General features: G+C 42.1%; 1 protein-coding gene across 1 annotated transcript in view; it reads right to left on the bottom strand.

The window, feature by feature from the left end:
* The window catches only part of GNA12 (G protein subunit alpha 12), a 41409-nt gene extending 17628 nt beyond the window's left edge, over positions 1-23781 (bottom strand). The window contains exons 1-2 of the mRNA XM_051632345.1: positions 23015-23781; positions 11437-11652 (exon numbers count right to left, since the gene is read on the bottom strand). Coding sequence (XP_051488305.1) covers positions 11437-11652; positions 23015-23335 — 537 coding nt within the window. The 5' untranslated portion in view covers positions 23336-23781. The remainder of the gene's footprint in view (positions 1-11436; positions 11653-23014) is intronic.
* Positions 23782-24564: the final 783 nt, after the last annotated feature.

Here is a 24564-nt window from a genome sequence, read left to right as displayed (position 1 = left end):
TTGTAATTTAGAATGCATGTGCTGGACTGGGAGAAAGAAGACAGAAAAAAGCATATAGTAGGTGGTTTTTCTGTCTTCTGCCCACATCTAACATCATTAGTGACTCAGTACTGTACTCTGACCAGACTGAAACTAGATGGAGATAAGTCTTAAATAAGCAGAATTCAGAGATGGAATTGAATGGGAAAGAGTTCAATCAATAAATCACTATTTTTTCAGTTTCAGATTTTACTGAGTTTTCCAAAGTAGAATTAAGTGAGTATCAAGGAAAGCAAGTCAAATTAAGAGGCTTTGGGGGTGTGGTGGAGAGCAGACCTTGCAAGGAGAAACACCAACAGTTTATTCAGGAGTAAAGCCAAATGAAGCACAAGTCTGCCACAGTCTGAACTGCAGGAATCTGTGTTGTATACAGAGGTGACATTTGAAAGGTGTCAGTAAATTACTTCTCAGAGCAACATGTTTTCCACTTTCTCAAACAGAAAATCTTGCGTGATGTTTCCAAGAAGCTTTCCTCCTCAACCCCAAATACTAAGTGAATAATAGAGCAAAACAGGTTTACTCCACAGAACCACTCTAAGTACAGCTGCAGACTAAGGACAAGGTAGAGACCATGCTGCCTTTTGCCTTTGTAACAGAAAACCTTCCCAGCTAGTGCAGGTTCAGAAAAAGGAGCAGCAGAGTATTGAGCTAACCTTACTCTTCTCCTTTGAGAAGACAACTGCTCTGCTCCTTCCCCTAACATTCAATTATCAGCTGACTGCTTTGTGACAGTAGAGAATCTCTGAGAGGTACTTCTGGAACAGTATCATGTTCAGACGCATCCTTAAGTCGTCTAAACCTCCACTGTCATACAGCTATAATTCAACGCAAACTCAAAAGTCAAATACTTTGTTTCTTCCCTCCCTCTGTTCACCACTTCCTCCTCTACATTCAATACCCATGGATCAGAATCTTGATTCTGAACAGCATGCAAACACTTTGTATATTCTGATAACTTGGAATACAAACATTTTAAAAAATACACAGCATCCTCAAAGTACAAGCATCTTATTTTAGTGTCAGGAAATATTTATGGAGGAAAGGAACCGTTGCTTCGATGAAGGATCAGTGAGATACAGACACTGCCATCTTTTCCTGGCAAGCACCACATGAAGGTGACTTGTGGTCACGTGTGATGCCAGCTGCTTGCTCCTTCACACAGCCACAGCATGTCACTACCTTGGCTGTGCTTACCATCAGTCATAGGGTTGGACTCGGCCTCTGACGAGCTTCCCGATTTACAGCAGAGCTTCCAAAAACCAGTTGTGCCAACATAAGCAAAAGCATAGGGCAAAGCAGAGCTCCTTTAACCACCATTTCCTATTGCTCACCATCATTATCACAGAGCTACAGCCCAAGTTAAGCTCTATCCTTGCACAATACCTTGAGTAAAACAGTCATTGTTTTAAGGCAGAGCAGGCTTGTTAGGGAGACGGCAGGGGAAGAAAACAGAAGAAAATTAGGTTGAAGAAAATGACAATATTTTCAAGAAGTCACTGTAGATGGATCAAGATTTGGGCAGTTAACAAGAACACAATCACAGCCAACTGAGCAAGTTATTGCTACCTATCCTACCTGCAATTTCCTTCTCAGCTTTCTGCCAGATCCTGTCTTGTAAAAGAACACAGGCTCATTAAACATAATTAACTATCCATGTCACAAGTTAAGAACACCTTCAAATATCTGTTCTCTTAAGTATAAAAATACGGAAGATACATCAGTAAGGCTTCCTCATAAAAACAGACCTAGTTTTTAATATTTTGCTTATTTGTTCATCTGTGTTTGTTACTTGTTCTTGATCCTACATAGCTTACTCTAAACTAGGATATTCAGAAAAGCTTGAAAGCATTCATTACTTATTATCCTATTAAATTCAGTGGCCCCATGGAAAAATCCAAGCCTTAACCTCTTACTGTTTTTTCTCAAGGGAACATTTTAGAGAATTTTGAAAGACACTCAAATCACCCTTGTTCACCCTCCCAATTCTAGGTGGAGAAGACAAGGTCTGGTACCAGTGTGAAAGAATTACTACAGAGAACATACAAATGAGGTGCAAAAGGATGACTTGTAAAACTGGAACTTTCTAAAGTGCATTGCCAGCACTGCTCTTCTGAGCAGAGTGAGCCAAGTCAGGGAGATACTTAAAAAACCTGTTCACCTCTTTTTCTGCAGTGCCTTTTTTTTGGCCTAATTTCCTGAAACGAGCCATAGGATCAGAAAAGTGCTAATGTAGCACATAGCAAGTTGCAGGAGCCCTCTCTTCTCTTTGACACAGCTAAGACAGTCCTCGCTGGGTCTTCAAGTGGTGCATGTAGCTTTAATACACAAAACCATTTGAAAACCTGTATCAAGGAACACAAATATGAGTCTCCATTTGGGCTGCACCTTTGAGATTGAAGGGTAGAAACCAGTCTGACAAGTGGAGCCTGGAGCCCTTCCACTAGATACAGTGTTCTTTGATTGTTTTTAGACTGCAGTGTAAACAAATACTAACTTGTAAGCCTTTGCATAATGCAGGTATTTTATTGCAACTAGATGAAAAGTTGTCCTCATGTGCTGCCATGGTTTTAACCTATGCATATGCTCTTTACTTAACATAGGAGCTCTCTCCTGCTTCCACCAAATTTCAGTAGGAAGGAATTGTTTATTAGACTCCCTTAGCCATACAAAGAGCACACCTTTAAATGTATTTAACTTGCTCAGATTTCTGAAAGACATTCTCATTACTGGGAATCTGCACTAACAAACTAGCTGCCAATTTTGAAGTCTCTTGAATTACCAAGATCCATTAGAGTCTCTCTGAACATGGAAATTAAACAGCATAATGAAAAGCTACAGGCTGCTCCCTGGGTTAGATGTATCTCTGCCCAGAACCTTCCTGCACACTAGGAAGGGATAAAGAGATTACTCCAGTGGTTTTTAGCTGCAGTTGGGTACTGGCTCAGGCAGCCTGAACTGAAAAGTTTCCTTCCTTGTTTCTCACAGCATGTGCCAGCATTTCTTGATGGGAATGCTAAGATTAATTACAGCTGTACTTGCTCTGAACAAATCCTTATTTTCAATACAGTCCTGCAAGATTTAGAGTAGCACTAATGAGGGCTTAGAACAACAATTCTGCAAAGACAGACATACTGAGTATTTTTTCTAATTATTTTATACATAATAAAATTAAAGCTGCTTTCCAGAAGCAGGGTGGTATTTATTCTCCAGAGCTGGGAGCCAAGAGGGCTTTTCCAGTCTAAGAATGTTACATTTTCTGTTTCAGTGTTATTGCTGAAGGTAAGACACCAAATTAGAACTACTGCCATATGCATACAGAGACAAGGACGATACACTACTGATTCTGTCAAACTTTTGGGACACCCAGACAGTGCTCTAATGGGCTCAGGCACTAGGAGGTGAAGACAAAAAGTTTGTTCTTAATAAAATATCAGTAAAAAGAAACCTTTTAACTAGACAAGTGGCAACCATTAAGCAAGATGCAAATTCTCACAACAAACTTTCAACGTGGGAGCTGTATCTATGAAGTTGTATCTCTTATTCACCTTAACCACACTGAAAACAGTCCAGATTTATTGGCATTCAAGGACCAAAAGCAACAACTCCTATAGGCAGCCTTACACAGTACCATAAAAATACAATGCTTTTTAATCTATCTCCAGGAACCTAAAAGTTAAAAAGTAGGACCACACAAAGTCTGAAAAGTCTGAAAGCCTTTTGGTATCCATAGACAGCAGGGCATTAATGAAATGCATTAACACATTTTACATTTTACAGACTTTAGAGATAATTTTGACCCAAGTTCTTGATCTTTAAATGAAGGAGAAAAAAAAAAAAAAAAAGAGGAAGAATAGGAAAAAAATTATAGAGTGCCAGGAATTCACTATATAGAATACTACAACAGCCAGTAGCACAGCTTTTTTTATTCTGCATCCACCTCAGTTCCCATATGGTAGGCATATCAATTTCTTGTTAGCCACTTATTTATTATGTATGATCTGCTCATTACTTTCTAACTTATCATCCCAATTCCCTGCAGGCTGCATTTCATCCAGCTGTTACATTTTGTCATAACCTAAGGCCAGGAGCAAACAGTGGCAGGAATAATTTTATTTTTCCACAGAGCATTAATAGAGAGGGCTTTAATCCTTGGTGGAGACTTCAGGTATGTACTGTAACAGATTGCTGTTCTCTTTCTCTTTCACATTTGCACTTCTGACCTTTCTGGTTCGTGTTATTTCTCTCCAATAGCAGAAAGTATTTCAGAACAGCTAATAACCATTTTAACCATCTCACAGCTTTCTGTGGATGCCTCTGCTCAAGAGAATGGCTGCTGTCATTGAGAAAAGCTACTGCACAAGTAGAGTTTCCTAGAATTCAAAATTATTTGCAGTGTAAAATGATTTATCGCCTTTACTTCTCTAAATGGGTTTGAATCCAGCCTACTTTAAATGCAAGTTTTTCTCACTTCTTGCTCAGTGGCACTCAGAGCAAAACTGAGACTGTGAAGTATTCCCTGGTGTAGGTGACAATGTGTTGTGCAGGCATCCTCAGCTCTGCCTCCTGCTCCAGCTTGGCCCTGAATTTGAATCTCAGTGACTGTCAAGACACACTAGCTGCAGTGCAGCCAAACACCACACTGCTCAAGAAGTTCTTCTGGTGGCAGCAGGCCCATTGACATATCTCATCTAAGCATTTATTTTTAGAGTACTGCAAATATAGTAGGAGACTGAGCATTTAACTGCTGTAGATGCAAATTGACAAAACATACAGTATTAGCAAATACATACACAGGATTTTATGCAAAGGTTTCCAGCTGCATTTTGCTTTATATTACCTCTCAATTTTTAATAAAACCAAAACTATAACTCACTAACTTTCACCTCTTTTAATGAAATGCCATTTTTGTTTGAGAGTTCTTACTTTAGACTTTGATCTAAAAAAATTTTTTTTTGTTTTAGAGACATGATTAGAAGTCAGGGACTCTAACTGCTAATTCTTCCTACTACAGAGCAGCCACAATGCTTTGCAGTATTATATTTAAACAAGCAATTAACTTATTTGGCTGTACAAAGATGAGTCAAGCTCCATAACCTGACCATAAACTTTTGAGGTCTTGGAATCAGAAGACAGACCTAGAACTTAAGAGTTTAAATCTGGATCTCTGTCACTTAAGTTGCCACAATACTGGTGTAAAACCTTGCTTAGGTATTTAACTGAAGAAAAACACCTCCATAATTCACCCTCCTACGAGTCGAGAGGAGGATATTATTCAAGCTGCACACAGAAAGTCTAGAAGTTAATTATCTTTCAAGTTAATATGACATGTCATATTAAGCCACTGTTTCAGAATTCTAACATAACAAAACCAGATTATAACAGATTATTGCTGTTATTTTTATAACAAGAAACAAGTGGCAAATTTAAGGGAAGATTTAGTTTATATAGCACTATGACTTCTTATGTATAAATGCTACATTCAAACAGGCTTATTTATCATCCACACTTTCATAATTAGCTTTTTTGTCACATAATGTTGTTATAAACACATCTACTTGACTTTCAGCACCAACATTGTAATCACAAAATACCAAGGCTCAGCAACAGCAAATATGAGTTTCTGGTTTGTAGCACTACTTTTTTGAGGTGGTTTTTGTTTGTTTGTTTGTTTGTTTTGTTTTTGTTTTTTTAAAAAAAAGTCTGGGTCAGAGTGTTGTGTCCCACCCAGGTTTAGAAAATAAAAAAATTCACATAACTTCTCCAGCAATAACCTAGTTTCACTGGAGTTCTCCAAACTAGAAAAACCCAAGCTCTCAAAAGTAATTTTGCCAAGAGTTGTTGTCTGGACCCAACTCTGTGTATTAAATGGTAACATGATTTCCCATGATGGCACTTGGAACAGTTTGGCTACTTCCTTTGAACATCTCACCAATACTGGCAAAGCCCCAATGGATTTCTAAAAAAAATTTAAAGAATTCATCCTTTCAGAATAAGCAACATCAATACCTTCTTCTAGCTCATATTTAAACAGCAGTTTGCAAAAAGAAAAGCTCGTTTTTGTGTTATGTTCAATTGTATGAGCTGGGTTTGACACTGGGTGTTTCCTGAAGAGGAAGGGCAGTAGCCAGGGCATTATGTTGACACCAGGCACAAGTACTGCAGGTTTCAGGGCTGTGGCATGGATGCTGAAAGGAGAGTTAAATGCTAACTCTACTCTGCCCTTGTGTCTTAAAGACACATGATCAGTTACAAAACTTTTTACTTAAGGATTCAAGAAATCCCTATTCAAGGGCGCTGAAGAGTTCTGACGAAACAGAGATCACTCCTGTTGATTTCATTTAACATATCACTTCAGAAGTCACTTACTCTTCATGCCAAGGAAGTACTCTCCTTTGCTGCCCAACCTCTCAATTCACTTGGCTTACAGAAGCAGTCAAATCCTGCCACACAACCTCCATATGCTACAGCAGCTCAGACATAGCCTGACTCCTGATCACCTTACATTACTGCTATGCCTTAGTATTTCTGTACCAAAATAGAGCCATTTAAGCACCAGTTTGTCCACTCTGTAGTGGGAATACTAGTGCCTCACCTCCACACTGCCCAAAACACACAGCTGGCTGCCTACAAAGCTCTGAGGCCATCAGCTCCCTGCATAAGCAGAAGGCAGCAACAACGCTATACTAAGACAAGGAGCAGGCTGTTCACTATGCAACATTTCCAGCACTCTATCTGTTCTGGCAGGCATAATTTAACCACTTTGATTTATTTCAAGTGTCTGCTTAGAAGGAAAAAAACTCACCTAGTTAGTTAATAGGGGAGTGACTCATGTCCCATTACAAACACCCCCCAAACCCCCACACATCAAAACACCCAGAGAATGGTGAATTGATATAAAAGAGAGAGTCTTTAGAACACTTTCCATAGCCTTCCCACACTCAAGGCTTCAGAGGCTCTTAGTATTTGAAGTATTACTGGAAGTGTTCCATACAATTCCCTGTGCAGAGATCTAAAAATAGCTATGGACACAGTAGTAAGTTTTTGTCTCTATTTGCAAGCCCCTTACTTCCCTCTCAGGAACCACTACTTCCCATTAATGATAAATGGAGGATTTTTTTGTGGGGTTTGTTTTGGTTTTTTTGAAAGGAGTATAAAAGCGTCAGAAAATCTTTCAATAGTGAAGTGAACATGAATAATAATACACAAATACTAACACTTACATTTAAATTGATACTGTAGTGATGGATCATGAATGTATTCTGTATAGTAAGATTAACTGCATTCAAACAGATGCCTTTTACAGCCCCCCTGGATGGCCATGCTCTTTGCTGTGTGAAGAAGGGCAAAAGCTAGTCTGGCTGCATGGGACTAACATGTTCAGACCATGACAAAAGTATTCTCTTGCCTGAGGAGCCCTGCATGTCCCATCCTTACCCATAATGACATGAAGGATGCCAAGTTGCAAGAAGTCCAAAAAGTAGCAAACCTCACTTAAGATTTTGCTTCTTCTGGACACATTTAAAACAAAAGTGAATGGCTTCTCACATTCAGCCACTTGAGACCTGGGAGGAAGAAAAAAACCCAAGAAAACCAAACAGAAACCACCTGACCAACACAGTTCCTACCTTGACCTGAGTCTCCATGGCTTAAGACATAAAATGAAACGCCACTTATGGGTGCAAAAAAGCTTTCAGATACATGCACCTGAACTCCCAAATATACCCAAATACTTCTTACTAGGCTCAAAGTGAAGAAGCTTCAACCTTTTTGGCTAAACCATAATTGAAATCCCAAGGTCCTTTCTCCGAGGAAACCATTCAAAATAGAATTTGTCTCCACCTGCTGGCAACGAAAAATTAACACCCAGTTGGCCAAACTACCACCGGCAACCTCAAAAGAAAAAAATGTTACACTGAGACACATAATAAATGTATTCCTTTCTAACATACAGACAGAAAACGAGGTAGGATAATGAGGGCAAGGGAAAAGACAGAAGAATCACATACTGATTACAAAGGAATTTCTATTCTAGTAGTTAAAAAATGAGGACAGAGATGTGACAATGTAACCAAACACACAATGAAGCTTTTGTCCCCCAACTACTTGGCTTGCATACAAGGAACAGAGGAACTTGGGTCGGTGGGGACAGGCTGGGGAGGGGGAAGAACCAGAGGCTGATGTTTGTGAAAAGAAAGTGAAATTGGTTAGTCTGCTTTAAGGGAGATGGGGAAGGAAAAAAAGCAAAAAAAAAAAGCACCCTGCTATTGTAGAATCCACCCACTCGCTTCTGAAATGCTCAAAGACCCAGACAGGGATTTACAGCCAGCACTTCTAGGCACTGAATATGAAGCCGAAAACACTCAAATGCCCAGAGGCTGCTTCTGTGGCCCCAGAAAAGCAGCTTTCAGATTGTATGAGGTTATGGTCAGAGCCTTTTTCTTTCAACAAGTTTTCTACTGCTGAGTCAGTCATTCAGCCCCGCACTGCAGACCACAGGAAGGCACCTGTAAACTGCAATTTTCAGCTCTAGTTAACCAACCGACAGGTTCTCATTTTTATTTTTAAACAAAGTCACACAACTTCCAGGAGAAGTCCAGAGAGTTCAAAAGCAGTATAATATAAGCCTAGAGTTTAGAAGCCAAATTAACAACAATAATAGTAATGAAAAAAAAGAAAAAAAAAAAAAAGAAAAAAAAAAAAGAAAAAAAAAAGAAAAAAAAAAGAAAAAAAGAAAAAAAAAAAAAAAGAGCTGGTGTTCAGTTGACTGTAAAGCCCAGGATGAAGAAAATGTAAGTGCTGAACAAGGTCATTATATTAAACATTGACCAGAAACACTCATAAAAATCATAGTAAAGATTTGAATTTTGGTCATGATTTTAAAACTAATGTAAAGATAATAAATTCAGTTCAAACCAAGCATATTCCATGTAACAGCTCACATATACAAATTAAGAAAAGGAGTGTTGATGCAGAGGTTTTCTTTAGCCTTAGTTAAGATCAGTTTATTTTCTGATAAAGGATTTATTTATTTAGAGTCTACTATATCTGGCTTCTATTTATTTACAAGAGTCTATATGCAGCAAAGGTTTAAACTAAATGAAGGTATGGGTTTATAAACATCATATGCAAGTATAAATAAGGCATCTTCTTAAATGACCTGTTTTCTTTAAGAAGTTAAGCAGTTTTGAATTCATCTTCTATATTAAAGAAATTTTACTACTGCTAATCCCTACATACTCAGGGAATTAGACTTCTCCTGAATCTAGAAGCAAGACACAGAAACTTTTGCAAGACACTAAGGTCTAAAGAATTTGCTTAGTGATCAATCCAGAAGCCGTATCCTTGTGAACAATCTATTACATTTTAAAAATGTTTAAATGGAGGTACTTTATAATCACCCGATGACGCAGCCTGCTCAGTAAAAGAATAGCATCCAGGATTTCCAAGTTGTTAGAACCACAGCTGCAGGGCTGGGTCACACAGTATTTCTGTACTGCACCATACAAGTTAACAGACCTGGTGTCTGCAGCAGTTCCAGTTGCCCCAGCTAGATTACACAGGTTATAGGAATGCCACCCAAAAAAGATGCCTGATAAAACTGTATCATGATGTTGGAGATGACAGCATATTAAATGATCACTTGCATGCCTGTTATGTTTGGGTTTTGTGGGGTTTTTTTATTTTTTGGTATTTCCTGTTTAATCCTGCTCTCAAAGCCAGAGAATGCAGAGGTAGGCCTAGTAGTCTTGGAATGCTATGTATTCAACAAACCGGACTTCGTTTTTTCCAGTTTGATGCAATTTTATTGCTAACAAGTACAGGAATGAACCTCCCACATGATCCCAATATGAATATTCCCCAAAAACAAACCCAGGCTCGATCATAGCATTTCCCAGGAAAAACAAAATAATAATAACAGACTGTTGATGCAATTACTGCTTATTATACTGGATTCTCTTAGTAGTTGTCTCATGTTAAATTCAAGTTCCCTGTAGCATGAGCCAGCTTTTTATTCTACATTTCAACAGTGCTTAGAACAGCAAAGTCTTAGTCTGTGTCTACAGACACTAGGAATTATGAAACAATCTATCTTCTCTCCCTCCTGTTCATCTTTCCCCCCCCCATGCCATAACATGGAAATAGTTACATTTTTAGCCAAAGGAAATGAGGTTTATACAGTCATCCTGTGACAATTTTACCTCATCATTATTCTTTAGCCATTTACCACTCTCACAATACCTTACAGTCAGAGCTCCAAAATATGCAGCAAGACTCAAACAGGCATCCTAGTAGTGGAGACAGCTGAGGACCTAAAGGCTGCAACATGAGTTTACTGCAGTATTAGGCACCAGAGAACCCATGCAGAGGAACAGCATGAGGAAACAAACGGAGAATTTCGCTGCTGAATGTCAATACAGCTGTATTGAGGCAGATTATACAAAGCCATGTTTCTAACCTGTGCTTAACTCCTCTAATTAAACCATGATCACATATCCAGGCATGAAGTATTTCACCTTCAGGAGTCTTCTTTTTTTACTAAAGAAAAGCTGAATGAAGTCTTGGGGACACAACACCCAAGCCAAAGATTCCACCTGTAGATTACTGCATAATTAATAAAGATACATTTATTAGAACTACTGGGCTATGATCCCATATAATCTTCCAATAACTAGTACCAGTGATTCTAAGCTGCATGGATCAGTACCTTGTTTCACTGAACAAAGACAGAAAAAAAAAGCATCTCCAACTTGCACATAGGAGGAAAAGAGTGGATTATGAACATCTGTCAGAAACATATTCCATACCAGAAGTGCAGCTATTTTGGCACAAGAGCATGAAAACATACTAGCAAGAAGGCAAGGAAGATAGCACATTTTTAAGTTCACTGTCATCTTTCAGCTGCTTATCCAAGTTTCACTTGCAGACGTCAGGATGAAAAGAAACAGTCCAATAGCAGCAGCCAGAATGGGTGTTGCATTCACTTCAAAAGGTCTGCATGCAGGAATAGTGTGCCAGTATCAATATAGTGCAAGCTGGCAGGACTGGAAAGTTACAAATTAAGTGTGCGTTCATCAGTGACCTACTATGAACAGACCTACTGAGCTGCTATAATATTTTTAGTTCAACCAATTCCTGCCTTTTTTGGTTTCTCTTGTTCTTCCAGTTTATCCAGTCATGTGCACTTTTCCACTCCCTCTTTACTGCCATGTAGTTTTTCAAGTTCGGCTCCAATTACCACTTGTTTCTGCTGCTCAAGTGCTCAGATTTAGTGCTACTACAAACAGCTCTTATGATGGCTAAATCATGCACGTAGCAAGCAATCTTTCAACTGAAGAGAGATTTATAAAGCAGGCAACTGGGTTTTTTTTTCCCCACCATGAAGATGGAGATACTCACCAGCTGGTACTCGCTCCGACGGCTGAAGGCTTCCTTGATTCCTGAATCCCTCCATAGCGCGCCCAGGGCAGGTACGTACAGCTGGAAGGTGGCAGGCTCGATGGGCATTCCAGCTTTGTTTTCAAAAGCCATCAAAAACATTCCATGCTTCTCATTCTCTGTGTACTGCCAAGGGATCCCCAGTTTGTCCCGTGCATCAACCAGAACCCTGCAGCCCTAAAGAATGAAGCAGATAAGAAAGTCGGTGATAAAAAAGTTAAAGTGTAAAAGAACAAGGACTCTGAGGCACTCGAAGGCTTTATTTCCTTTTTTTTGACACTCTTCTGGTGAGACTGAACTCAGGAGAGAATCATAAACATTGTTTATTGCAACATCTCCAACAGAAATAAGACAGAAAGAGCTTGCTTGTGTAAGCAACTCAGCCACACTATATTTATTCAGGTGGAAAAAAAATACTAGCAGCAACAGCTAGTTGCCACAAGCAGAACTACCAACACATAATAAAAGTAAATATCATATGTGTAAGAAAAGTGTCTGGGAACTAACATATGAACCTCGTAATTGTAGTTTTAAAACTAACACCATGCCTGAACCTGTATTCTTCCAGCTGCTTCTTTGTGTTTGGGTTTTAGATACCAAAAGGGACACACTAATTTTCTCAAGCATTAAGAGATCAGAAGAACATTAAAAAAAAGTATTGTTGAAAGAACATACTGTATATTCTGGTGCCACAAAGTATAGTGAGCATCCAAAACTGAAAAAACTTAGTAACTTACAGTGCTATATTCGTCCAATAACTGGTTAAACACTTAGGTAAAAAGATAGCAAGATCCAAAAAGCATGTTGCTGTAAAGCACCATGTTGATACAATCTACTTGGATGCTACACAACAGGGAACAGCTCAAGAAAACACAGCTATCCAGCTTTAGAAACTTTTTGAAAAATAGCTGTAAATGAGCACATTCCAATGAGACACTTTCATCCAAATGGCTACCTCCACTAGGAAAGCCTAGAAGCAAAAGGACTGAAGACATTGCACAAATTTCAAGCTACTAGGCTCAGTAAAGCAGGTGCAGCTTTCCATCTGCAGCAGTTTGCTTCTGAGCTTGCCACACATTTGCTAAGTTGTCATGACAGGAAAGTTTTGATACTCTCATTCTGGGAAAAAAATCTGGAAGTGATCTAGTTCTCAAATTTAACTCAGGATTACCGAGACTGTTTAATTTCACATTTTGCTGTTTTTTATGGAAACTTAATTTCATGTTCATGGCAGCCAGCCAAACACACAAGGTTAAGTAACTTTGAAACTTCAGTCTTGAATCTAACCAGCCAACACTTAAATAGTTTAAGATGGCCTATAGTTAATTTCCCAATAATAAGCAACATTTGAATAACAGATAATACTTTTGTTAATGGTGACCTAGCATCTCAAGTATCATCTAACTCAACAGTAAAATCTGTGGGTTATATTAAACTACTTTTCTCATCCTGTTGATATTTTGCTTTTACAGCTAACGAAAAAAAAAATAAATAGAAAAACAAAATTGAAGTTGTTTCCACAGCTACTCACAACCTCCACACCACTGGATTTTTTTTTTTGCATACTTTAAGCTATCAAGACTGCACGTATGTTTTCTTAACACTTGAACCTTTCACCTCTCCAGTCCTTTAGCAGCACACACAAGAACAGTAACTTTCCCAATGGAAATGAAGACTGGAGAGGGAAGGGAGAAGCAACTTAGTCTGAGTGGCACAGAACAGGAACTCCAAGTGAAGCATTGCAGTTGCCACTGTGCAGCAGTGTTCCTCAAGTGCAGTTTCCCAAAAAGGTAAATATTTATGTTTCTCCAGTGATTATTAACTTGTTCTTATAAAGCAGGGAATATCTCTCCACAATACCACAAAAAGACTAAAATTCAGTACATTTACAAACTGCTGCTTTAAATTCCAGACATAACTATTCAGTAACTCTGTCATACAAACCAAAAGCCGACTCCCCGTCCTAGTTAGAGCTTATCCCTTTATTAACAGAAGCCTTTAGATCTGCTTTATTTGAATGGTGTTAACAAATGTAAGCATGTGGAAAAAAATACAAGGTTCTGCCTCTGAATTGCAGATGCCTGCACTATATCTCACGACCTTAGACACTTGCAAGCCCATCACTTGTAGCAAACACTATCCTGGGTGCAATTCAAAGTCAGTGTCAGCATCCCCCCACCCCCCGCTGAGAACTTTTGAGATTAATTCTTTCCAGATTATTGTGGTAACAGAGACTGGTGGGACACCGCTGTTTCTAGATATTTAATGACAGGTTTGTTCCTGCTCAGCGAGAAGAGAAATAGTTAATGGGCACAGTGTGTCGGCCTGCGATCACCATCTCCCCAGCCGCGGGCCCTGCGAGCTCCCAGCCCACACACGCCAGCCAGCTCTGACCTTTCACCTGCTTCGGCTGCAGCTCTGCAGCCATCTCCAGCCATCTTCCCCAGCCCAGCAGCTCCAGCTTTTCCATCTTACAGCCTTCGGAATGATTTAATCCTTACCCATCTCACAGCTACTGCAGTCCCTTCAGAGCATCTCAAAGGAATGACCACAAGATTGCACCATTTCTGTTCGGATACAGAGGCAGTGGGACCTCAGGCTTGGGGCATTTTCCCCCCACTATTGCTCTACCTTTTTCTGCTCCCACTGGAGACAAAAGATCTCAAGAGACTGTTATTAGGGAGAGTTTCACTGTTTGTTTGAAGAAACCCAAAGAACAGAGTTTCAATCAAGGGTGCAGTGACGGCTCCAGTCCCAGAATAGTCACTTATCTGCCGGCTGCTGCTCCTTGGCAGTGCCGGTTTGAATCTCCCTGGGGCAAGACAGGGAACTAAACTTAGATCTCACAGACCCTACATGAGTGCATTAACTACAATAAGGTCACCCATGGGGAGCATGTAGCATCAGTACCTTCTTTTGACTGTTCAAGAGACAGAAACAGTTACCACCAAATCACACACAGAGCCCAAACCTGGGAACAAGAGGCAGGTTCAGATGTAGATACATCAGCAGATGATACATCACTGACAGAACAGAGACACATGGACACAGAGAAGGTCCATTTTAAGCATCAAATTAAGAACACAAAAAACAGGAAACAGGTTAGCAGGAATGCTGTCCTACGTCTGCCCACAGAAACAGCACCCCTCAAATCAGAATTTGTAGAACACAACAGTTTTGAGATATACACCTGAAATGCATCAGGAGGAAAAAAAGCTTCACATAATGAGCAAAATAGCCAATGTTTCTTCTCATCTTTTAGCTGTTAAAAGTATTTGTGACTCAGCAAGATCCCCAGTAAAGTGAATCTAAACTTTATATTTGTCCATCCCCACAAAATGGTTCTACAAATGCTACAAGCAGGTGCCAAAGATTAGGAGAAAGAGATAAATGCTCAAATTTAGACCCCATGTATTGCTATTCTCCCTATTCAAAGTTACTGGCAACACTATTTTTTTGCAGACATAGTAACCATTTGATAATCCATGACCATTTGATAAGCAAAGATGGAAAGAACTAAAAAAATCACAGTAAGGATAGTGTCAGGCATTAGAAAATGGCAAAACAGCAGCATACTGGAAACACCAGTTCATAGAATCACAGAATGCCAGGTTGGAAAGGACCTCCAGAATCATCTGGTACAACCTTTTTAGATCATACTATAGTTTATATGAGGTGGCTCAGCACCCTGTCAAGCTGAGACTTAAAACTGTCCAATGTTGGGAAATCAACCACTTCCCTTGGGAGACTATTCCATGAGTACAATGTTGATTGTGCTCAAAATCTACCAGTTAGGCAGGAAAAAAAGAGGAATTCTCTGGTCCAGTCCTTTCCTAATAATGTGACATACTCAAGTCACTGTCTAAATCCCTGGCAAGTACCTGAATGGAGATATGGTAGACCAAGAAAAGGTGCAATAAGAGCATGACACAAAATCTAACTTGTGAGGTATCATGTCTTACACAGAAGAAAACATTAAAGAGATCTAGAAAAAGACAACTAAGGCATGATGTATCAGAAATCTACAGAAATTACAAACCACTTGGAGAAAGTGAGTGGAAAAAGACTACTCTTCCCTGCCCCTTGCTACACAAGTACCAGTGGTTACTGAAACATAGTTCTCAAAGAGAAGGTTAAATGAAATGAAGGGTTTTTCCTATACACCCCCCAGTGAGACAAACTCATTTACACAGGATGTTGGCCAAAAATATAAATGGACTCAAAAAGCAATCAAGACAAATTGTAGGAAGAAGGCTCCAAAAAGGACTATTCGATTACATTCCAGATGCTGCTCCTGGCTCAAGAAGTTTCCAAACCCAAAAGCTGCCAGTAACTGGAAGAGTATACCCAGGTGTCATATTGCCTTATTCTTGTACCCATTTAGGTGTTGTTTTTTTTTCATGTCAGAGACAAAGTGCCAGATCCTTGGCCTGACAGAGCACAGCTGCTGGGCACTAAGCAGAATGTTTGCTACTCACCAGCAGCATAAAGGCTTAGGAGCATTTGCACAAATGGCCATTACTAAGACTGGCTCAAATATATTTTGTCACCTTTGACTTTTGAGAGTGCTCTAGCTTTGAAAAAAATTCCAGGCTGTCTAGTATTTAAAAATAATAATTAAATTATTTTGTGGGAATTATTATGAAGACTACCACCAGCTAATGTCACATGAAGCAGTGATGCTTGCCAATATCTGAAGAGCTGCAGTTTTTAAAGAGCAGCTTGATTTAAGTGTATCTTACATCAGTAGTTACACTACTACATAAAACACAACATTCGTGTTTTAAACTATTCACATACACCAGTACTTGAAGGATTTGTTATCCTAACAATCCCACACCTTTCACCAGATGGACTAACTCAGAGGCAGAGAGAACACACCACAGTGAAGCACCAAACATAAAGGAAACAATAGGTCTGGGGGGGACTTGCTCATAAGCAAGGACAGGTTCTTCCAGCCACAAACCGACAGTCAAGTGATCAAAAGATTGGATTATTCTAGTCAAGTGTCTAGAGAGAACTTGCAAAACTACTTAGTGTTTGTATACAAATAGAAAAGGCTCCTACAGAGCATTTTCTCAAAATAATTTTAAGGAACTAAGACAGGGTATGAGACCACAAAAAACACAGTAACTGTTACACATGGAATACTGCAGCAGCTGCTTTTTCAGCTTTTATCATTAACACACTGCTCAGCCTCATACCAAAGCCCTAGATCTCCAGCATCTCGATCACTTACAGAAACTGTTGTGCGAGAAGTGATGGTAACTGCTGAACACTCGACCCGGGAACTCCAAGTCACACCTAACAGGCAACAGTGTCTTCTCCTATGGCTGTAAACCAATATGAACACTGCAGGCAATGGAGAGAATCAAACATGTTTCCTACACTGTGCTTTCTCTCATTATGGTTGACAAGGAACTGACAAAGCCTAGGGATCTCCATTCCCAGAGATCAATATCAACCCGAACTAACGCCAAAAGTAAATGCCACCTCAGAAAGGTATTTCTAATACACCCTTTGAACCAGTGGAACAGCACAAAGTACTGCAGCTATATAAGCACAGGTCCAGCTGGATCAGCAAATCCAAAGCCTGCAGCAGCTCCGTGGTCACTGGTGCCAGTACAAGAGAGAAGCCAAATCACACAGAGGGGACTGGGCTTGACAGCAGCAATGGCAAGTAAAGGAAGATGACAAAATGTAACCTACTTGTATTTCTAGAAAACATCTCTTAACCTTCTAAAAAAAGACATTTTCAAATAGAATTTTTAAAAAATAAAGCTGTCAATATTTGCAAATATAGTCACATACACTTTTTAAAAATTGCTGTCTGGAACACTGGGAAGAAGATGGTCTACTACTGTCAAAGTCATAGCAAGACAATCAGATTTTTACTGCATGTTCTCATAAAAGTATAAACTGGTTTTATTTTATTTATGTCCCTGGAACACTATAGCCAAGCAGCAGCCAAGAACCCAATGTTAGGAATGTGGATTCCTGTTACAGAGCAGTCAGAGTAACAGGCAAGTACCATCAAATGGGGCATCTTTCCTGGTACTGTAGTTCCACCCGCTGCTGTTTGATCTGTTTATCACCTGTCTGAGCCCACAAGCCAATCCAGTGAGCAAATATCACCAAAAACATAGTCATTTATATAAAAAGTGTTTTCCTCCACCTATATTAGTTTCCTGTCAGAGGAGACAGACACAAGGGTAGGGGTGGAAGCAGTACCAGTTAGCCCAGCAAGCTTTACTTGCAACCAGGCAACTGAATATAATGTAAGTTTCCAAATTTAGTCACTGAAAATACTAAACTTTTGTCTGGAACACATCAAAGTGTGTGTGTCTCCAGTCTCCAGGGACTAATTAATGTTCTACAATACTAATGACTACATCACAAGAGCATTGTGAGCTCTATTTTGGACCAACAAAGATGTATCACTTAATACTGACCATTACTGTTCTTCCACTATCGACCATGATGAAGACAAATTGCTCTCTCCTAACGCAACCAAGAGACACCCCAAATGCAAAGAGACCTCCAGAGTTGATGGAATTTATATTTAAGAGACAGAAAACACATCAATTGGAAGTTAGTGAGTTTCATTGATTAAATGAACCTGAAAGAGAAAGAAAAAAAAGACTCACTTAAGAGTTTTTTTTCTTTTCTACATAATTCCATGAATAACATTTTTCATATTAAGGAGTAAAAGCACAAAGCAAAGATAATCAGATTTAAACACTAGTTCTACCATGGAGCTTTAGCACTTTTATGTTAAATTTAATGGAAAAACTCCTAATTAGCCACAGTTCCAACAAAGTATTTCCTTGTAATTCCTTTCAAAAGAAGCTATCACAGTGGAAATAAGACTGACACTGTCCTGCAATCAAATAGTCAATTACAGCTAGATCCCAACTCTGAAGTAACAGATTGTCACTACCATTACCTCCTAACCAAAGCCATTGGCATGCAAATCCAAAGATACATGTACTCAGGTCAATTTAAAGAGTAACTGGAGTTCACATAATGGAAAGATGTATTCCTCCTTCACTTGTAGGTCAGTAGAAGAAACATGTTTGCATAGCTCCCAAATAAATTCAGGACTATTCCTTTCCCACTTCCCAGAGTTTACGTCTGTACTCAAGCTCACAGATCGCAAGTGAGTTTTCCAGTTTTGTTTTCCAGTGACACAAGGTACGTTTACTTTATAGTCGGAGAGCACAGAGGCAAGAGAAGCCCATTCAAGGTGTACAGAGTGAATGCAAGGAGGAAGCAGCAGCAGTCTAGGCTTAGCACTGGTTACAGAGGTCCAAAGTTGTTCTTACAAGGGACTTCAGCACAGGCTACTCATTTTGCCTTCCTTCCTGTCACTTACAATGAAGCCGTTGAGGAGAAATGCTCTCAGGTATGCCCACATGAATTGCATCTGAACTCTAAAGCCCCAAAGATGGCTCCTCAGGAACTTTTCATGTTCAAAATCTTTGGTTGTTCTTTCCCCACCCAGAGCCCACAAATGACATTTCACATCATTTCTCCAGTAGTTTTTTCCTCTCCAATTCCAGGCTTTTCAATTCCTTAGTCAATCATCAGAACAAGACAACAAGAAAACATATTTATTAAAACCTTGAGCTGGCCTTCCCATTTTCAACATGGAAACTAATCACCAAAACATTCAACAGATTGTACTTCAGGCTTTTAAAAGCTGAGGGTTTTTTCTCTCTTCAGATTGAAATCTCTCAAACAAGCTGCTGCAAGTACCATTCTGGTGTTTGTAGATTAATTATTTTCTTACGCAGCTAAACTGGGTTTTTTAAAGCAGCATGATATTTTCATACTTGAAACAAAATAACATGTAGACAAGGAACATGAGAGACATGATTCATCAAGTATCTAAGCTCTTCAACTGTTATCAAAGGAAGCAAGTAGAGTAGCAAGGCCAGCCCATCTGTTTTGAAAGGTATGAAAAGATTATTCCTTCAGCTACAGTTGGAAGGCATCAAAACACTCATGTAACACCAGCAGCCATTTCTTAGGTTTGAAACTTAAGCTACAAAAAAGTTTTCCAAGTTTCTCTCTATATCCAAGGGTTGCCTTAAAACTCATTCTGCAGCAGCTCCTCCTGTCCTCTCCACTTTCCTTTTCCAGGTGGGTGTGCTAAAGTCCTGAAGCCTGTGTACTCATACCAGAGCATTAACACTACTGCTTTTCACTGCAATCATCAAAAAGTTCCAGAAAGTTACTTTGAAACTTAGCCTCGACTAACAAGCAAAGCCCTAGTTAACCGATGACTATTTACCTTCAACCAAAGCAAAACTAATGTATTTGAAGACTGTCCCACAAACGCCAGAAAAAGCCAGCAAGGCCCTGAACCATCACCTGTACTAAATGGAAAAGTAAATTCTGTATCACAGACGTATTTCACTTCAACATTTTGTTCCTAATGAGGGTTTCCTGAAGCAGGGGATAAGAAACAGAGAGATTAGGTTAAGAAAAGAACTCAGCATTAAGAAGATATCAGAAAAGCAAGAGGCTGAAAGCTTAAAATAAAGTAGAACCTGACACTAATGTCAACTCACACTTAGCACCGTTATTTTCTAAGAGGTCTCAGGTTCTGTTCTCTGAATCAGCTCCTTCATTCTCCATAGGCTGCACAGACTGCCCAAATAACTACTGCAGTGAGCACTTTAGAAATATGAAGCACTATTGAAAGAGTAGTAATCCTCCTTCTTCAGAGAGAAGTTTAGTCATGGTTGGAAAACGAAAATTGACCATTTAATCCCAGAGATTTACACTGCATTTCTAACTCAGATCTCAGTGTTGCAGAAGCTTAACAGACCATTGTTTCACCACGCTGAGAACTGTGCGGAAAAAGGGGCTAAGTCTGCTGCAGCTGTATTTCACAATGTCAAACAGATTTAGATGCTATTTGATAGGATAATTTTCATTTCACATTGTCCACGTATCGCATTATAAAAATTCACCCTATATCCTTTCTTGTAAGTCACATACATTGTGATCTCTGGTCCATTTAGTCTTCATGGATCATCCTAGTCTGAACTTCCTGAAAAAAGCTAAAAGAACCTGTAGTCTAAACATTTTATTAAAGAAATAATGGCAAACATGTTCACTTGACAATTTACATCAGCAAAGAAGCAATGTAACTTCACTTGAAACATTTTATGATTTCCACAGAACAAAGTTTAATACAAGAAAGTATTACACAATTACCCTAAAATAACTACACTGACAACATCACTGTTTTGAAAGCCTTGTAATTCTGTCTTTGCATTTGATTTCTTCCTGATGATTATGGCAGAGTATCAAGATGCTATCAGGTTTCTTGCAGACGAGCAAAAAGCAAACAAAATATCCACTGGCTTCTCCCTACACTCCAGTCTCTTTCCCACAGAAAACTCATTTAGTTCCCATTGTTTTTCTCCCTCCTTCTGCATACTCTTTCCATAGCGACCATTCCCCAAATCCTATGGGTGAAGAGTAAAACTGTATTCTTATATGCAAGAGCCATCTCTGTCATCTGGGGAAAAAAGAGAAGGGCAGGCAGACATATGTGGTCCATGCTCCTAGAGAGGCAGCCCAACCCACACTCCCATAACCAACCACAAGGCCAAAAAGGAGACCTGCTGAGCCATATCAACTCACTTTAAAAACACTTCCGAATTTTAGTTTCATGATTAGAAGGCTTAAAAAGGTGTTCAGCTGACAACAGTCCAAGAAGTATTGTTAACTACCAGTCTTGAAATCAGACTGTCTGACTGCTACCTTGAGGACCTGGATTCTACTCCACGTTTTGCAAATTTGCCTAAAGCCACACAGCAGACAAGTGTTTCAAGTGCACAGCTCAGCCTCCCCTGCTATAAGATGGAGTCACTTACTTTCCTTTCCAAAGCACACTAAATTCTACTGCTGAGAGCTCTATGCCTTCTGCATACCATGTTATGGTAAAATATTACATTTTACCATAACTAGTATTGCTTAGAAAATCTAAAGAGGAAGGGATCTCAGATTTTTTCTGTTTTCACCAATAGCTTCTTTAAAAGCCTCTGCTACTGCTTTATATCAGTAACAAATAAATCACTGCCAATACCAAAATAAACATTCAGATCTCCAAAATGAGGCTCCTTATTTCTACGCGTATAGATAAAAACTCCTGACACACTCTTTGCTCACATAACTTCAATGAAAGAGAAGCTTCTGAGCTCCAATGTTCTTGCAGTAAACGGGTTCCTGCAATACATGTACATGCTCTGAAACTGGACTGAAAAAAGGAAAAGAAAATCAGTCAACAATTTTCCTGTTCACTACCAGAAGCAAAGTCCATTCATGGAATAGCAGCATTCTTAAAAACAAGAACCATTGTATGTGTGCACTTATTAACTGCATATAAAGCTCCTCTATTCAAAGCAAATCTGAACATTCAGAAGTATCTTTAACTTGTACAGTTCCCTTTATTTTTCTATGCAGTTTGATAAAGCCTCAAGAATCCATACCCATGTAAGAACAGAGACAGTCCTACAGGAAAATATAGGCAGGAAAGTAGCACTTCTTTAAGAGAAAGATTATGATGATGAAGAGGGATATATTCTTAAGCAAGCATTTTATGCATCTTTACGTATCTTCTAAGATATGATCACTTCTACCTGCACAGGGAATGAAGGCTTGTTTACCATAAAGAAACAGTATTTGTCAAGGCTGATTTTCTTCAATCACCTGTAGACCAAAGGCTCTACCTGTGGGCTCTATCAGTAGCCTTTATATTCTGCAGTCACTGGAGGAATCCATTACCGACACTGTACAGCCTGCACACGCACTGTACAAAAACCTTTTCTGCAAAGGTACCAAAACAAAGTTCTTTCCATTTCAGAGCTGAGCTTGATTCCATCCCACACTACGCAACTCCAAGGGCCAACACTTCCCCTGCTTCTAAGGATGGACCAAGCAGGAACCACTCGCAGCCACAATACCCATATGGGGACCCACTTCTTGTCCCATCATGAGGTACAGGGCCTCAGGGTGCTGAGCAGAGACAGAGAAATTCTTTATTTCTTGCCATTTTGAAGTTTCTCCACTTCTGACTTAAAGGATGCTCTCATAATGCTTTTTCCAGAGCACAGGCCACACCTATATCCTCTTTCCTCTGCGTTTCCACAAAGCTTTTCTCAATCCCCTTTGCGGGGAAGTTTTCTTTGAGCCTTTTTTTTTTTTCACCGAGGCCTTCTGACGGATGACGCTGGAAACCCACCGAGTCTCGCCCCCTTCACCCCCCCCGACAGTCACACAAAAGGTACCCGCCTTCCCAAGCACCTGCACCACAGAAACCCCCCTCCCCGACGGGGGAGCGACGGAGAGCGACGGCGGAACGACCCAGGGGCAGCAGCCGCCGCCCCGGCCCAGCTCACATCCTTTTCCGACGGCGATTTCTGGCCACGGCCCAAACTCCCGAAACTGCGGCGCCGGCCTCGGTCCCCGGCCGCCCCAGCGCCGCCTCCCCTCCCGGCCCGGACCTCTTCTCGCCCCTCACCTTGAGGATGTTCTCGTAGATGGTGGCCCGGAACTCCAGCAGCGCCTTCTGGTCAAACTCGCGGCCGTGGATGATCCTCATCTGCTTGAGGAAGGTGGACTTGCCGCTCTCGCCGGCGCCCAGCAGCAGGATCTTGACCAGACGGCGCACGGCCCGTCTCTCCCGGGCCAGCATCGCGTCGATCTCCCGGCTCCGCCGCCGCGCCTCCCGCTCCGCATCGCGGCTCCGCTCCTTGCCCTCCCGCCGCGGCTGCTCCCCGGTGCGGCCCGTGGCCTCGGCCGGCAGCAGGCAGCGGCTCAGGGTGCGCACCACGCCGGACATGGCGGCTGCGGGACGGCAGGAGCGCTCACAACGCTGCTGCGGAGACCCCAGCCAGCTCCGCCAGCATCGGGCGGAGGCCACCGAGACGCTGCGACCCGGGAGGAGGAGCAGCCGCAGCCGGGGGCTAAGAGCCGGGACCGCCCATTCCCCTTCTTCTAGCTCGGCTGGGCGACGCTGCGGAGGGCGGGAGGCGGGGCGCGGCGCGGGGAGGCCGGCCGGCCGGGGGGAGGGGTGGCGGCGGCCGCGGGGCGCGGCCCCAAGGCCCTGCCCGGGGAGGGGGCACCGCCGCCCCACTCCTCTCCGACCGACGAGGGGCGCCAAGGAGTCGGAGAGCGGCGGGAAGACGCCCCGAGCCCCTGGGCCCGGGCTCCGCCAGCGGCCGCCTCCGGTCCCGCCGAGGCGCGGGGGGGTTCGGTGGAGCCCCCGGCCCCTTCCGTCAGGGAGCGCTGCCGCCACCGCCTGCGCAGGGAGGGGCCGGCCCCGCCCTGCCGCCCCGCTACCGCTGCTTCTCATTGGGCAGCAGGACTGTCAGTCAGCGCCGCCTTTTTCCAATTGGGCAAGCCGCCACGTGGGGCGGGGATAAGCTCGCGACGGGGCTGAAGACGGGGCGGGGCGGGAAGGGCCGGCAGGGGCGGGGGCGGGGGCGGAGCTTCCCCGCGGGAGGCGGGGCGAGAGCCAATCAGAGGCGAGGGGGCGGCCAAGGGATGGCTCAGGGGGCGGGGCTTGGGCTTCGCGGTAGGAGGAGGCGGGACCGCCGCGAGGGCCGTGACGTCACGTCGCGTCTCGCGCCGCCGGCGGGAGGCGGGGGCTGAGGGGGCGGATTTGGGGGGTCCTGGGGGTCCCGGAGGCGGCAGCTGCAGCCGCAGCCGCCGGCGGGGGTTAATTCGCACCGGGGCGGTTCAGCCGTCAGGGTGAAAAAGCCGCTCAGTGACGTGGAGAAACGCGTCCCCGGCCGTGGCAGGGGTGCGGGGCCGGGGCGCTGCCGCAGCCGCCGTGTCTGCGGAGGCCGGTCTGCAAGGCGGTGCCAGGGCTGGTGTCCGCAGGCTGCGGGCTGGGCCCGCGCTGCCTCGGGAGCGGCTCCGGGGGCTGCGATGGGGCCGCCGAGGTTTGGCCTCAGCCCGGAGAGCAGCGAGCGGCCCGTGCCCTGCTGCGCCTTTGGGGGGGAGCCGTGATTTCCCGGCTGTCAGGTGTGATTCCTTGCGAGGCGCCTTGAAGCGATCTGGCGCCGG

The sequence above is a fragment of the Apus apus genome, chromosome 14, assembly GCF_020740795.1.
Source record: "Apus apus isolate bApuApu2 chromosome 14, bApuApu2.pri.cur, whole genome shotgun sequence".
Classification (NCBI taxonomy): Eukaryota; Metazoa; Chordata; class Aves; order Apodiformes; family Apodidae; genus Apus; species Apus apus.
The sequence above is the reverse complement of the archived record's forward strand: the minus strand, read 5'-3'. Positions and strand labels throughout refer to the sequence as shown.